The 11,188-nt window shown below is 40.3% G+C and overlaps 2 protein-coding genes across 4 annotated transcripts; both read right to left on the bottom strand.

Annotated features, from left to right (window-relative positions):
* Positions 1-439: 439 nt before the first annotated feature.
* On the bottom strand, positions 440-2,777 carry LOC139820707 (histone H2A). The gene is made up of 3 exons (XM_071791164.1): positions 2,275-2,777; positions 1,949-2,156; positions 440-1,306 (listed from the first exon to the last, which is right to left on the bottom strand). The coding sequence occupies exons 1-3, from the start codon at positions 2,294-2,296 to the stop codon at positions 1,129-1,131; spliced, it is 408 nt and encodes a 135-aa protein (XP_071647265.1). The 5' UTR covers positions 2,297-2,777; the 3' UTR covers positions 440-1,128.
* A 2,063-nt stretch (positions 2,778-4,840) lies between these two features.
* LOC139820700 (T-cell activation inhibitor, mitochondrial) lies at positions 4,841-10,576 on the bottom strand. Of its 3 annotated transcripts, none has more exons than XM_071791150.1 (8): positions 10,126-10,576; positions 9,892-10,006; positions 6,715-7,103; positions 6,313-6,625; positions 6,146-6,246; positions 5,942-6,103; positions 5,732-5,863; positions 4,841-5,654 (listed from the first exon to the last, which is right to left on the bottom strand). In XM_071791150.1, the coding sequence occupies exons 1-8, from the start codon at positions 10,152-10,154 to the stop codon at positions 5,420-5,422; spliced, it is 1,476 nt and encodes a 491-aa protein (XP_071647251.1). In that variant the 5' UTR covers positions 10,155-10,576; the 3' UTR covers positions 4,841-5,419. The 3 variants fall into 3 exon arrangements, with proteins under 3 accessions (XP_071647251.1, XP_071647252.1, XP_071647253.1); XM_071791151.1 differs by having other exon boundaries at positions 5,942-6,085; positions 10,126-10,575; XM_071791152.1 differs by lacking the exon at positions 9,892-10,006.
* Between the last annotated feature and the right edge of the window lie 612 nt (positions 10,577-11,188).

Here is an 11,188-nt window from a genome sequence, read left to right as displayed (position 1 = left end):
TTTCGAATTCGCGATCCGGGCAAACATTGTGAGACTTTTTTGAATCTCGATCGGAATTGTTTAGTCCTTTGTCCTTTCCTAGATTTCTATCGTGTTTTCCCAGAAATACGGAAAAACTCCGATTTACTGTTCATTCCGAACATTTTCTTCGTACACACTTAGGCAGGATTGTTCAGTAACATTTCGCAAGTAACAAACGATACGAAATTGTAATATTGATAACTAATAATATCAATAACTTTTCGCGAATATAATGGCAGACAATAAAATCGTAATGAAACGTTCGGTTCACTCATTTATGACTGTTGCTGTATCACAAATGTACAAAAAATATATCTCACAGTAAATGGAACATGAAATGTCGAAAGCTCGAAGAGATCTTTCTACAATGAAGTTTTATTTATATCTAAAACTGGGATTACACACCTGCGAACTGAACTTCAAGTAAGGACGCAATGCTATTTTATTTTTGCATTAAATATCGTTTACATTCAACAAAAACATTTAAGCGCTTTCGCAATACATCTTCGAATCTTCATTGTTAATAAAATACTGGAGAATCAAAATAAACGAGAAGCTAAAGATAAAAAAAAGAAAAATATATGCAGAAAAAATATAATTGTAACAATAGTTTTTAAATAATATAATTGTATCATAAATACATCACATGCAGGAACAAAACAGTCACAATTAATAGTATGGTCTTTGAAACGGGAATTTAAGATTCCGTTCAGCACTGTAACATCTTTAACCAAAACACAATTATCAAACACATTTCGTCAAGCAGCAATTATACTTTCAACAGTATCAAGGACAGACGCGTCAGAGAGCGTGAATCTAGCTCAAATATCTCCATAAAAATACAATGAAAATTCTTGCGAGTGGTCGTGATTAAAAAAAAAGAAAGGAAAAACAATGTTCGCAGATTTGAATTCGTGAAAACGATGGACTAACAAGGAAACCAATATGACAATGTAACGTTTGTTATCGACCTCCATATTTTTTATCTCCAGTATAAATTCAGTCCTATCATACGGGTTTATAAGGACATTCGTTCCTTTTACACCGGTTTCACGAAACAAAGGCATCTCTCTAGAGTTACGGTTAAAATTATAAACGTGTGATAATCTAATATTCCTGCGACGCTTTGTCGCCCTTTCCGGAGCCGCCGGTGCCGGTCTTCTTCGGCAGCAGGACTGCTTGGATGTTAGGCAGGACTCCACCTTGAGCAATGGTCACTCCAGACAACAATTTGTTCAGCTCCTCGTCATTACGAATGGCCAATTGCAAGTGGCGTGGGATTATCCTGTAGAAAAAATAGGCATTTATACACAATTTCAAATACATATTAAATAAACATTAAATACAAAAAAAAGCAACAACGTTACAAGGTATCGCAAGTCAAGATGATATTCATGCTAGCTATTGATATAATCTACAAATTGTTCCATATTCCTATATAATAATAAGGAAAGAACGAGCCTTTTTATTTGTTTTATTTGTTTCGAATAAGCTAGGCAATCCACGTTGGTGAAGGTTAAACACAAAATATGCCAAAGTCGACCACACAATTTACAAAAATTCAAACGCAAGGGCAGACTAATAAATAAATATATAGAATTTACGAAAGGCAATACAGATTCCTTCGAAAACAAACGAGCGTGATATAACGGTCGCGCTTGCGAGCACATACCGATTCAAGATGAATAACGCCGAAAACGACTCGAGAAGTGATTTTCTTAAAATGAGTCAGTTAACGGCGGTGATCTACACTCCCTCTGGAATATAGATTCTCGGCCTGGAGCCGAGGCCCGAGGGTGCGAAGAAAATCGAGCGAGACGCAGACACGAGATAGAAACAGGAAGTCGCGATGAGAGAGAAACGGAGCGAGAGAAAGCGCGCGCGCGCGACAGAGAAAGAGAGAGCGCGAGAATGAGGAAGGGCTTGCCTAGTCTTTTTGTTGTCCCTGGCGGCATTTCCAGCCAGCTCGAGCACTTCGGCCGCCAGATATTCCATGACGGCGGCGAGATAGACCGGCGCACCGGCGCCGACGCGTTCCGCATAGTTGCCTTTCCTGAGGAGACGGTGGATCCTCCCCACGGGGAACTGCAGCCCGGCCCTGCTGCTGCGGGTCTTCGCCTTTCCCTTGGTTTTACCTGGAAAAGGGACACACGTCGAGGAATGTCGTCGCCGTCGCCCGGCGTGGCGCGACGCGGCGCGAGACTCTCCTCCCTTTTCCGGCTTCCCTTTTTGTCGCTTTTCGTCTTTACTTACCGCCTTTGCCGCGTCCAGACATGTCTCGCCGTTAAGTCAAGTCGAGCGCGTTTCCTATTTCCTTGCACGACTGCACGAGGGAGGAACGGGGAGGGAGCGCGAGATAGATAGAATGATCAGAATAATGCACGGGACCGCACGCCGACACGTAGACACCGAGCGCTGAAAGCCGAATGAAGCGGCGCGGCCCGCCGGCCCGCGCAACCGTGATGCTCGTGCGCATGCACGTCGGATATTTTGGCGCTCATTTGCGCGGGAACGGCCGCGCCGATGGCGCCGCCGCGCCGGCCGCCGCGCCGCTCGGCGCTCGCGCGACGCGACACACGACACGTCCCACGTCCCGCCCGAAAGTCCCTGCCTCGCCTAATTGGTTATCTCGCATCACTAGACACATACGAGAAGTCGAGAAATGACGAATGACGAGAATTCGGCGCGAGTCTGAACTCCGGACAGATATATTCGCATGAACGCTTCGCGAAACATCCCCCTCGGCGCACTAAAGACGATCGAACTACGATTAATGTATCAAGTAACGCCTATATTTTACTAACATTTTATTTAAATTACCAATTTTTTTTATCATCAGAGACTTTGATCAAACTTCGATTTTAATTCAATCACGGCATAAATTTAAAGTAAAATTTCTAGCTATACAGGATGATGCAGAAATACTTGTATGTACATAAATTTTTGAAACTGAATTCTCCACACATAAACAAGAAAAAAATGTCATGTATACATATGTCCGGAAATGCCTTACATATGAGTTATAAATCGAAAGCGTCCAGTCCATCTTTATTGCTCATTACATGTTGAAAAAAGATGGAGTGATGCTTTCAGCACGAAAACACCCAAAACGAACGCAGCCCAAGATTACATTCGACGATTCGACAAAAACTGACAGAATACATCTACAATAGACGATTTTTGGCGTGACTCTGATATAGGCTGCATTCCGATATTCACTCTGTCAGTACTGCAAATCTATATCTTATACATTACGTATATACGTATACTATAGATTTTCAGTACTGAAAGTTGCTGACAGTGAATTTCGGAATGCAGCCATAATTGCAACGTACCAAAGTAAGAAATGTACCAAATTGCACCAGCACCCATAGCAACTACCGATAGCAACTTTGGTATATGTACCAATTAAACCATACCAAACGATCACCAAAAATCGCCTAATAAACACATGATTACCCAGACAACACGCATGTCTCAAATCAGGACATATGACGTTTTAGAGACGTCGATTTGAGACATGCATGCGTGTTATCTGGGTAATGTAATCTTCAGTTCGATTGTTTAATCTACTTATAATTCACAACAAATGCTCAAAATGTCTTCCACCTGCTTCAATGCACGTATATGAACACGTCGGATCACGGACTGTCGCATCTTTTCAAAGATCCCATGACGGTTGCTGATGGTTTCGCAGGCATCTATGATGCGTTATTGCCTGCGTTGGTAAACCATCTCTTTATTTGTAATTCCAGCATAAACTAGGACTTTTAAGTGTCTCCACAGACGAAAATCTAATGGATTTAGGTCAGGCAAATGTGCAGGCCTGAAATGTAAATCTTTCGATTATAACTCCATAAACCAGGCATTTCTGGACATATGTGTATATGACATTTTTTTCTTGTTTATGTATGAAGATATCACTCCCAAAGTTTGTACAAGTATTTCTGAATCATCCTGTATAAGTGGTAATCTCTAATCTTTTTTTCTAGAATTTGAAACGACAAAAGAGTGATTCCAGATAACACGTATATGTCTCAAATCGAGAGATATGACATCTTAAAGACGTCATTAAGACGTCTTAATGACCTCTTATCTTCCGATTTGAGACATTATGTTCACTGGGATAATTTTCTTCCTGTTGACAAGGTAATTATTAGGTATTATTTGACCAGTTAATTGCCAGTTAACTTATCTTGCTTGCAACAACGTTTCTACCTATATAATTCTTTCCATGTACCAAACAAGGAATCAATAATTTTAGCCATGTTAATAGAATGATACAAGTATTACTGAGCAAATGTAATCGCTGGTCGAGTTAATCGGAGTTTGATCGAAGTCGCTCCAACACGTGAGAAGAAAAAATTAGATTATGGACGACGAATTGTACAATTTTACCGATTGAATTAGTCGCCAATTAATTTAATTCAAGTTTGTTCAAAGTCGCTCGTTTTTTTTTAATAGACATCTTATCGCTTACGTAAGGATAATTTGTACATTTCTTACTCGAGTGCTCTACTGCTCTACTACTACGTTTACGCGAGCGTTACTTCTGTAGTAACTTACGATAATTCACTCGTTTACGCAGAGTAAATTATCGTAAGTACTACAAAATCCTGTTTACGCGAAGGAAAATCCCGTTTACGCGAAGGAATTATCGTAAGTTACTACAGTAACGCTCGCGTAAACGTATAGTATATGTAGAGTATAACAAGAACGAGGAAAGGATATTTTAGAGTAGAGAAAAAATTTTTGATTCTCCGACGAGCTTGGAATAAAGGAGATCAAATATACATTTTTAGATGTGTATAAACGTCAATTATTGCGAAATCTGATTTAATCTTGTCCTTGATTGGACACAATCGTAGATTATACATTTAGACAATTGAGTCGGTATAGAATCGAATTAAAAAAATATATATGTGTACAGTTGTCTACAGCGCATAGCATCGAGCCCCTAGCTAAACTAAGATTTATGCAAGACTAGTTAAGAGTCTACAACAGTCCCAGTTTGTATTTATCTGTCCAATTGTCTTATCTTATTTTTTTAAAAAAAGATCACGCATGAAACAGCCATTTCCAGAGAAATCTGTCTTTGGCTGTCACGAAGTTAGAGACGACGTTAACGCAAGTAATATAAATTCGTTCCGACAAATTTATATTATTCAAATCTGTGTGACACAAGGTAACTATTTTAATAGAGTATGACTGTTATAATGCAATCTATCATAATAGTTTAGCTTATGCAGTTAATTACCGGTTTTAAACTGCTACTATCGTTTGCATCTTGCAAATCTCGGAACTTGTAAAACTTATTTGCATTGTCGTGATTATTGGCGTTGCGCTTACGCTAGTGGCTTAACAATAACCGTTAACATATTTCGTTTTTTGTCGAAAGTTAGAACCTCCAATCCCATGGCACACAAAGAACGCCGTCGCTCATGACGGAGTAATAATGAGTAACCCAGAGCATGACGCCCTCGAGCGATGGTGCCAGATCCTTTTTGTGCAGAAGTAGTCGTTCGCAGCACTGTATCATTAGATCCGGAGTAATGCTGTCGTCTTTGTTAAGAGCAGCTAAACCTAATTCTGCGATGGTCTTACGATGAAGTTCTCGCTCCACATGCTTTATGCTACAAATAATAAGGGCACAAATAGTAATAAAGTTCTATATTGATCTAAGTTCAATCAGAAATCTGAGATGTCTTACTTATTATAGTGATATAGCCTTTTCATAGCCTCCTCTAAGTTCTCCGTAATAAAATTTACCAAGAGAAAGCTTGGGCACGACGATGGCACGATGAATTGTCCGGTCGGTGATAACATCAAAGGACCTGCCTCGCTTTAAGATATCATAAAACGCGTTGATCTACTTGCACAAGGTTTAAAATCATCCACAAGCAGCAATATTTATACTAACGCTTCGATGACAATTTCGTAAGTTGATAGACTAGCCGGCCAAGAACTCGGATACTTTCTTTTGCCACGATAATCAGAGAGCGTAGTCGTGAGTTGTCGCAGCTGTTGCTCATACTGGCCGACCATTACCTTAGGCATGAATTTCCTGCACATATAGAGCACCCTGAGCCTTACCATAACTCAAATAATATGATGTATTACGCACCGTCGACCAACTTTAATGTCGAGAAGTACTTGGGACACTGCTTTTTCAAACGCCGGCAATTTCAACAACACGGCATCATGCTTTCTTACATTCTTTATTAGCTGTAAAAGACGAAGGAGTTTAATATATGTGGAGGTATCGATAGAGATAAGCTATTTTCAACTCACGTCGAGCCAATTGTGCCTGACTTCTCCAGAATTCAGCATAACATTGCCTTCTAAACTGATACCAGTGTCGTTTGCGAACACGAGAGTGCGATTTCTCAATACCTCCATCGATTCCGGATGATGCTCGGCTAACGCTTGAAAGGCTAATAAACAGCCACGATAATGGGCGATATTCCAACCACAGTCCCATATGATATCCTTCAGACCCAACTCGCTGCACAGTACTTTCTCCAATTTCTCCACCTCCTCTCTTACTGGTCTACATGCCTCCAGTTTAACATGTACTTCATTGATGTGTTTGTCCAGATATGCCCTAATCAAAAACATATATAAGAATATACTGAATATAATAGTAATACTTTTGATAGCAATATTTTAAGCATATCCCAATGTTATATTTACTTCAGCGTATCTGGCTCTGCATTAATCTTGCGTTTCATAATAATCGAAGCATAAATAGGATCGTCTTCCAATTCCGAAAAGTCCATCTTTTCTCCAGAATATGCGCGTTGCCAAAATCTGGATTTGTGCTTTGTGACAGGAGGCTTCTGCTCCTCGATTTTGTCGACAAACGTCGTAGGTAGATCGCATGTTTTTAAAATGGAAAGTATCGCTTGTCTCAGATCCTTTTCTTTCAATTGTATTTTAACAAGCGTAAATTTACCAGCCTTTACATCTTTCTCATCTTTCGATCGTAGGTAAAAGGGCAAAGTCGTCGGCCGTATAGGTTGCTTCTGTTGCAGGGTTTCTAAGATTGAACTTAATTGCTTCAGAGAGTTTTCATTCACTGTCTGTAAATAATAAATTATAGTCAATCACTTGGACAAATACAAATAATACTTTTAATATATTGTTTGCATTAACATATGTAATTAAGGATGGAGATAAGAAAATAATAGTAATAATATATCTGTAGTATGATAGTAAAGTTCGTGAACTCTTGTAACTCACGGTATAATTGCTATATAAAAAAGTCATATCGGATTTGACCCCGTGTGACTTTTTTATTCCCAAAAATAAAGGAAACATTGAAAGGAACGCACTTTGATGACATTAATGACATTAAGAGTAACACAACGGTAGCTCTGGAGGCCATTTCACAACAACAGTTCTAAAACTCCTTTGAAGGGTGGACAAGGCATCGGTGTATAGCTTTCTAAGAGGACTACTTTGAAGAGAATCACAGTGGTAATCGGCAATAAGGTATGTAGCAATTGTACTGTGACGAGTTCGCGAAATTTATTGTAATATTTGGCCAAACTGTTTCCCATGAATCGTATTCATGAGAAAATACGGTACAAACATCCAAATATTATCTGACATTGTTCGAATATGATAACGGATTGATCACAATCGAATACCGAAGGATAACGATAAGACGTACTAATTTGATTTTCAACTACAAGCATTCAGATTCTGGTTTTGCTAGGGATAGACTTTGATCAAGTCCTTTTATCTTCTTCGATAAACAATTTTCATTAACAATTGACTTAAGTAATTATCTTGGGGAAACAGAGTGTATAGTATAAAAATATTTCTATTGATATCCATGCTATTTGAAAACCCTACAACTCGAGAAGAAACTGTTTACGAATCTGCATTCACATGATGTTCTTTCGTCAATCCTAATAGAATATGTTAATAAAAGTTAGCTAAGCACTTTAAAAATATTTTGTGTAAAGAGATAAAAAGCTACCTAAAAAAAGAATTATAATAACTCTTATATAGTTTTAAAAATATCCGCGGTTTTTTACAGAACTCTCCGAGTTCTGATTTACTTCTCGCATTTGATAAAAAAAAATTCTCGCGGTTAATGGTTTGTCAGAATTAAATTGTCACACTATTGTTACACTCAAAAATATTTACATGTGAGCTATAAGCCGTAATCAACATTAATTAATCAGACGCGCGCAGGGCCGAGTTTATCGCGTTTAATTGCCCAATTTCCGAAATAGCGTCGATATACGGAATAAAATACGATTTTAATTTAATTTACACAGAAAGATTAAAGCTGTTGTACAATATAGTCTGCATTTTATGAATATAAAAATGTTCTCAATCCAATCTGCCATAAGCAAACATCGCGATGATAAACACATCGAGACTCAAGAAAATAGGCTTCGCGAGAAAAAACAAATGTTCCGCTCCGCTACTTTTAATTGCAGTTCTCCACCAATTGTTCTATATCCTTTCTCGAACAGGTGGATCGTGGATCTGACAATGAGATACTGAACGTTACTACGTTTTCGTGACGTATATGTACGTTTTGCGATCTCTCGATGCGGCCCTGCTCGCGCGCAAACAATTATCGCTTGATAAACGACACAAACATCTGACTGCGTGGCGGCAGGAAATTTATTCCGATTCGAGCAACCTTGCAGTCCTTGCACACAGCACACGCACGTGCGCGTGTCCAAAGATCGCCGCACTATTCCGTCATGGACGGGACAGCGCGCGTTTTCACGCGTCTAAAAATAATGCCGTTCACCGCATTCGCTCGCGCGCTCGCTATCACGCCACGATGACGGTGCTTACCGGAGTACCGATCGCTTTGTGCGGCGCGACGCTTTGACAACGGCCACGCGTGCATCTTGCATGTCTCGTGCCCTTGAAGAGATATGGATGGTCGACGTAACTCGCGGTAAAAGAGAACGCAAAGCAAATAAAAATGTAATAAACATCGGGCGCGCAAACGCCATGCCATTCTTTTCCTTTTAGTTATATTTCTGGCAGACGTTATCTTTACTCCCTTCCTCTCTCCAAGGTGTGTGGGTGCAGGACAAAAGCTTTCTAAATCTAAATGTTCGGGAAAGTGTACGATAGCTCGATTGTCTCTGGCCGTCTCTTATCTTATAGATTTTACATTTAAAAAATATACATATATAAATGCACGTTCGCAGACTCCGATAGAAAGAGAAAGACTGTATGGAATGAATGTGAATGAACTCAGACAGCGTCACGCGTCCACACACAAAATGGGGACGTAATGGGGATGACTAAAAGACGTCTTACGTCCCAATTTTGGACATGCGTGCTGTCTGAGAAGCAAATAGAATCTCGTATCTGCATATTGTTTTTGTTTAGCATCTTAATGGGCGCGTTCAGCAGAACAAACCGCTCAGTAGCAATCGAACGTGATTGGCTCTTACTTTTAGACCCAACAAATCAACGTAGCGTGTTGATAAGACAACACTCAACACTTAAACTGTTAAGGGCTATTGCACGTAACAAAATTTTAGTCATAATCGTAAGGTCGTAAGAAAATAGACCAATCACAGTCGATTATTCTCCTTGAGCTCGAAGAATAATCGAGTGTGATATTGGTCTATTTTCTTACGGCCTTACGATTATGCCTAAAACTTTGTTACGTGCAATGGCCTTAATACTCTGTGATTGGTTTATGACATCTTAAGATTGTACAACATACTTAAGATGATCTCAAATATAAGAACCGACTATGAATACCGGCCTACTGCGATGATATCGTGATCTATCCCGATCGTTTCACACAACACTCATTACTCGTTCTAAAATCTAAAGTAGGGACGTGTGCTTATTTGGATTCGGGCCGATCGTTACTCTTTGCGTGGGATACTGGCCGAACAGGTCGGGATGAACGGTGAAGTAAAACGGCCGCAGCGCGGTGGACACCTCGCCGGTGCTCAGGGCCCTCACCGCGTCCCTTCTGCAAAAGCTGTCAGAAAGAGCTGTCAGTATAATGTCAGTTTCCCGGACGGGCTGCCGACGTTTACCACGGTGAGAGGTAAACGCCAAAATTCGTGGAGTAAACTCCAACTATTGGGTTTCCCTTACCATCTCCCGAGCGTCGTGCAGTACATCATTCACTCGCTCGCACCCTCCCTCGTCGTCGTCGTCGTCCACGCCGCCGTCGTCCACGTCGCCGTCGCCGTCGCCCCGGCAGTTATATCGTCGTCGGTGTGTGCGGCTCTCATATCACGCGGCTGATCACGCAGCGGACGTGAGACTCGTCACGTCACGGATCCTCTCACCCTTTTACCGTTCTTTCACTCTCGCCCCGAGGGATGCGCCGCTTCCCCTTTCCTCTCACCCCTCTCGCTTGATGCTTTCACACGGGTAGATACCTCGCGTTGCTCCGAGAATTTTTTTTTTTCTAAACGGCGGAACCCGTCGACGTCAACGGGTGGACGAGCGGGTCGGCGAAGACACATTTATAGCACGCACGAGTACGCACCAACACGCACTGACACTGACTGCTGCTGACTGCGACGCGCCGACCACGACCGCCGATAATATACAAAAATAATGCGCGCTGCACGACGCCCCCGATGATAAACTCCGGAGTTGCTCCGGACGGAATTACACGTTCAGCCCGGCCGTTCGGCCTGTGAAATTGTCGATAAGTTAGCCTGAGAATAATAAAGACTTATTTTTATATTATTATTTGAATATTACTCCCTCAGCCTCGACGTACTCCCAATCGTGAAAAGATGGTTTATTAATTAAGCTACAATAACAAAAATTAAATCAGCGAAATCAAATGCGGATGGTTTCCATATGTATATAAAAAAAAGACCATAAAGTAAATGTTTTAAAATTTAAATTTTAAATCTGAATATATATATTTTTATGTTTTACGTTATTCCACTAGCTTGATTGTAGAAGTAGGTAGACGATGAAACCAGAGTTGGATGCGCGCACATTTACGCGTAAAATATATATAATAATAATTTACATCCGTGTTATCTGTTATGTAATCCATGGATTATCAAACATTCACATTTCGTCAAAAATATCAAAAATTTATATTTTGTTTGCAATTTTATTTTCAGTTATTGTGTAGTTTGGGCACAGTTTTTAGCACGCCATGAAGAATTAACAAATCAGATCAGCGCAA

Source organism: Temnothorax longispinosus, chromosome 10 (genome assembly GCF_030848805.1).
Source record: "Temnothorax longispinosus isolate EJ_2023e chromosome 10, Tlon_JGU_v1, whole genome shotgun sequence".
NCBI classification, from domain to species: domain Eukaryota; kingdom Metazoa; phylum Arthropoda; class Insecta; order Hymenoptera; family Formicidae; genus Temnothorax; species Temnothorax longispinosus.
Note: the sequence above shows the minus strand (reverse complement) of the source record. Positions and strands in the feature narration are given on the sequence as shown.

Bases quoted from the DNA above. Each gene is read 5' to 3' on its own strand.
- LOC139820707 (XM_071791164.1), bottom strand. From the start codon at position 2,296: ATGTCTGGACGCGGCAAAGGCG. The intron at 2,157-2,274 runs GTAAGTAAAGAC...TCCCTTTTCCAG, and splicing joins GTCTGGACGCGGCAAAGGCG to GTAAAACCAAGGGAAAGGCG. The intron at 1,307-1,948 runs GCAAGCCCTTCC...TTTTTTCTACAG, and splicing joins AGGGACAACAAAAAGACTAG to GATAATCCCACGCCACTTGC.
- LOC139820700 (XM_071791150.1), bottom strand. From the start codon at position 10,154: ATGATGTACTGCACGACGCTCGGGAGATG. The intron at 6,247-6,312 runs GTGAGTTGAAAA...CGTCTTTTACAG, and splicing joins TCAGGCACAATTGGCTCGAC to CTAATAAAGAATGTAAGAAA. The intron at 5,864-5,941 runs GTTAGTATAAAT...GATATCTTAAAG, and splicing joins TACGAAATTGTCATCGAAGC to CGAGGCAGGTCCTTTGATGT.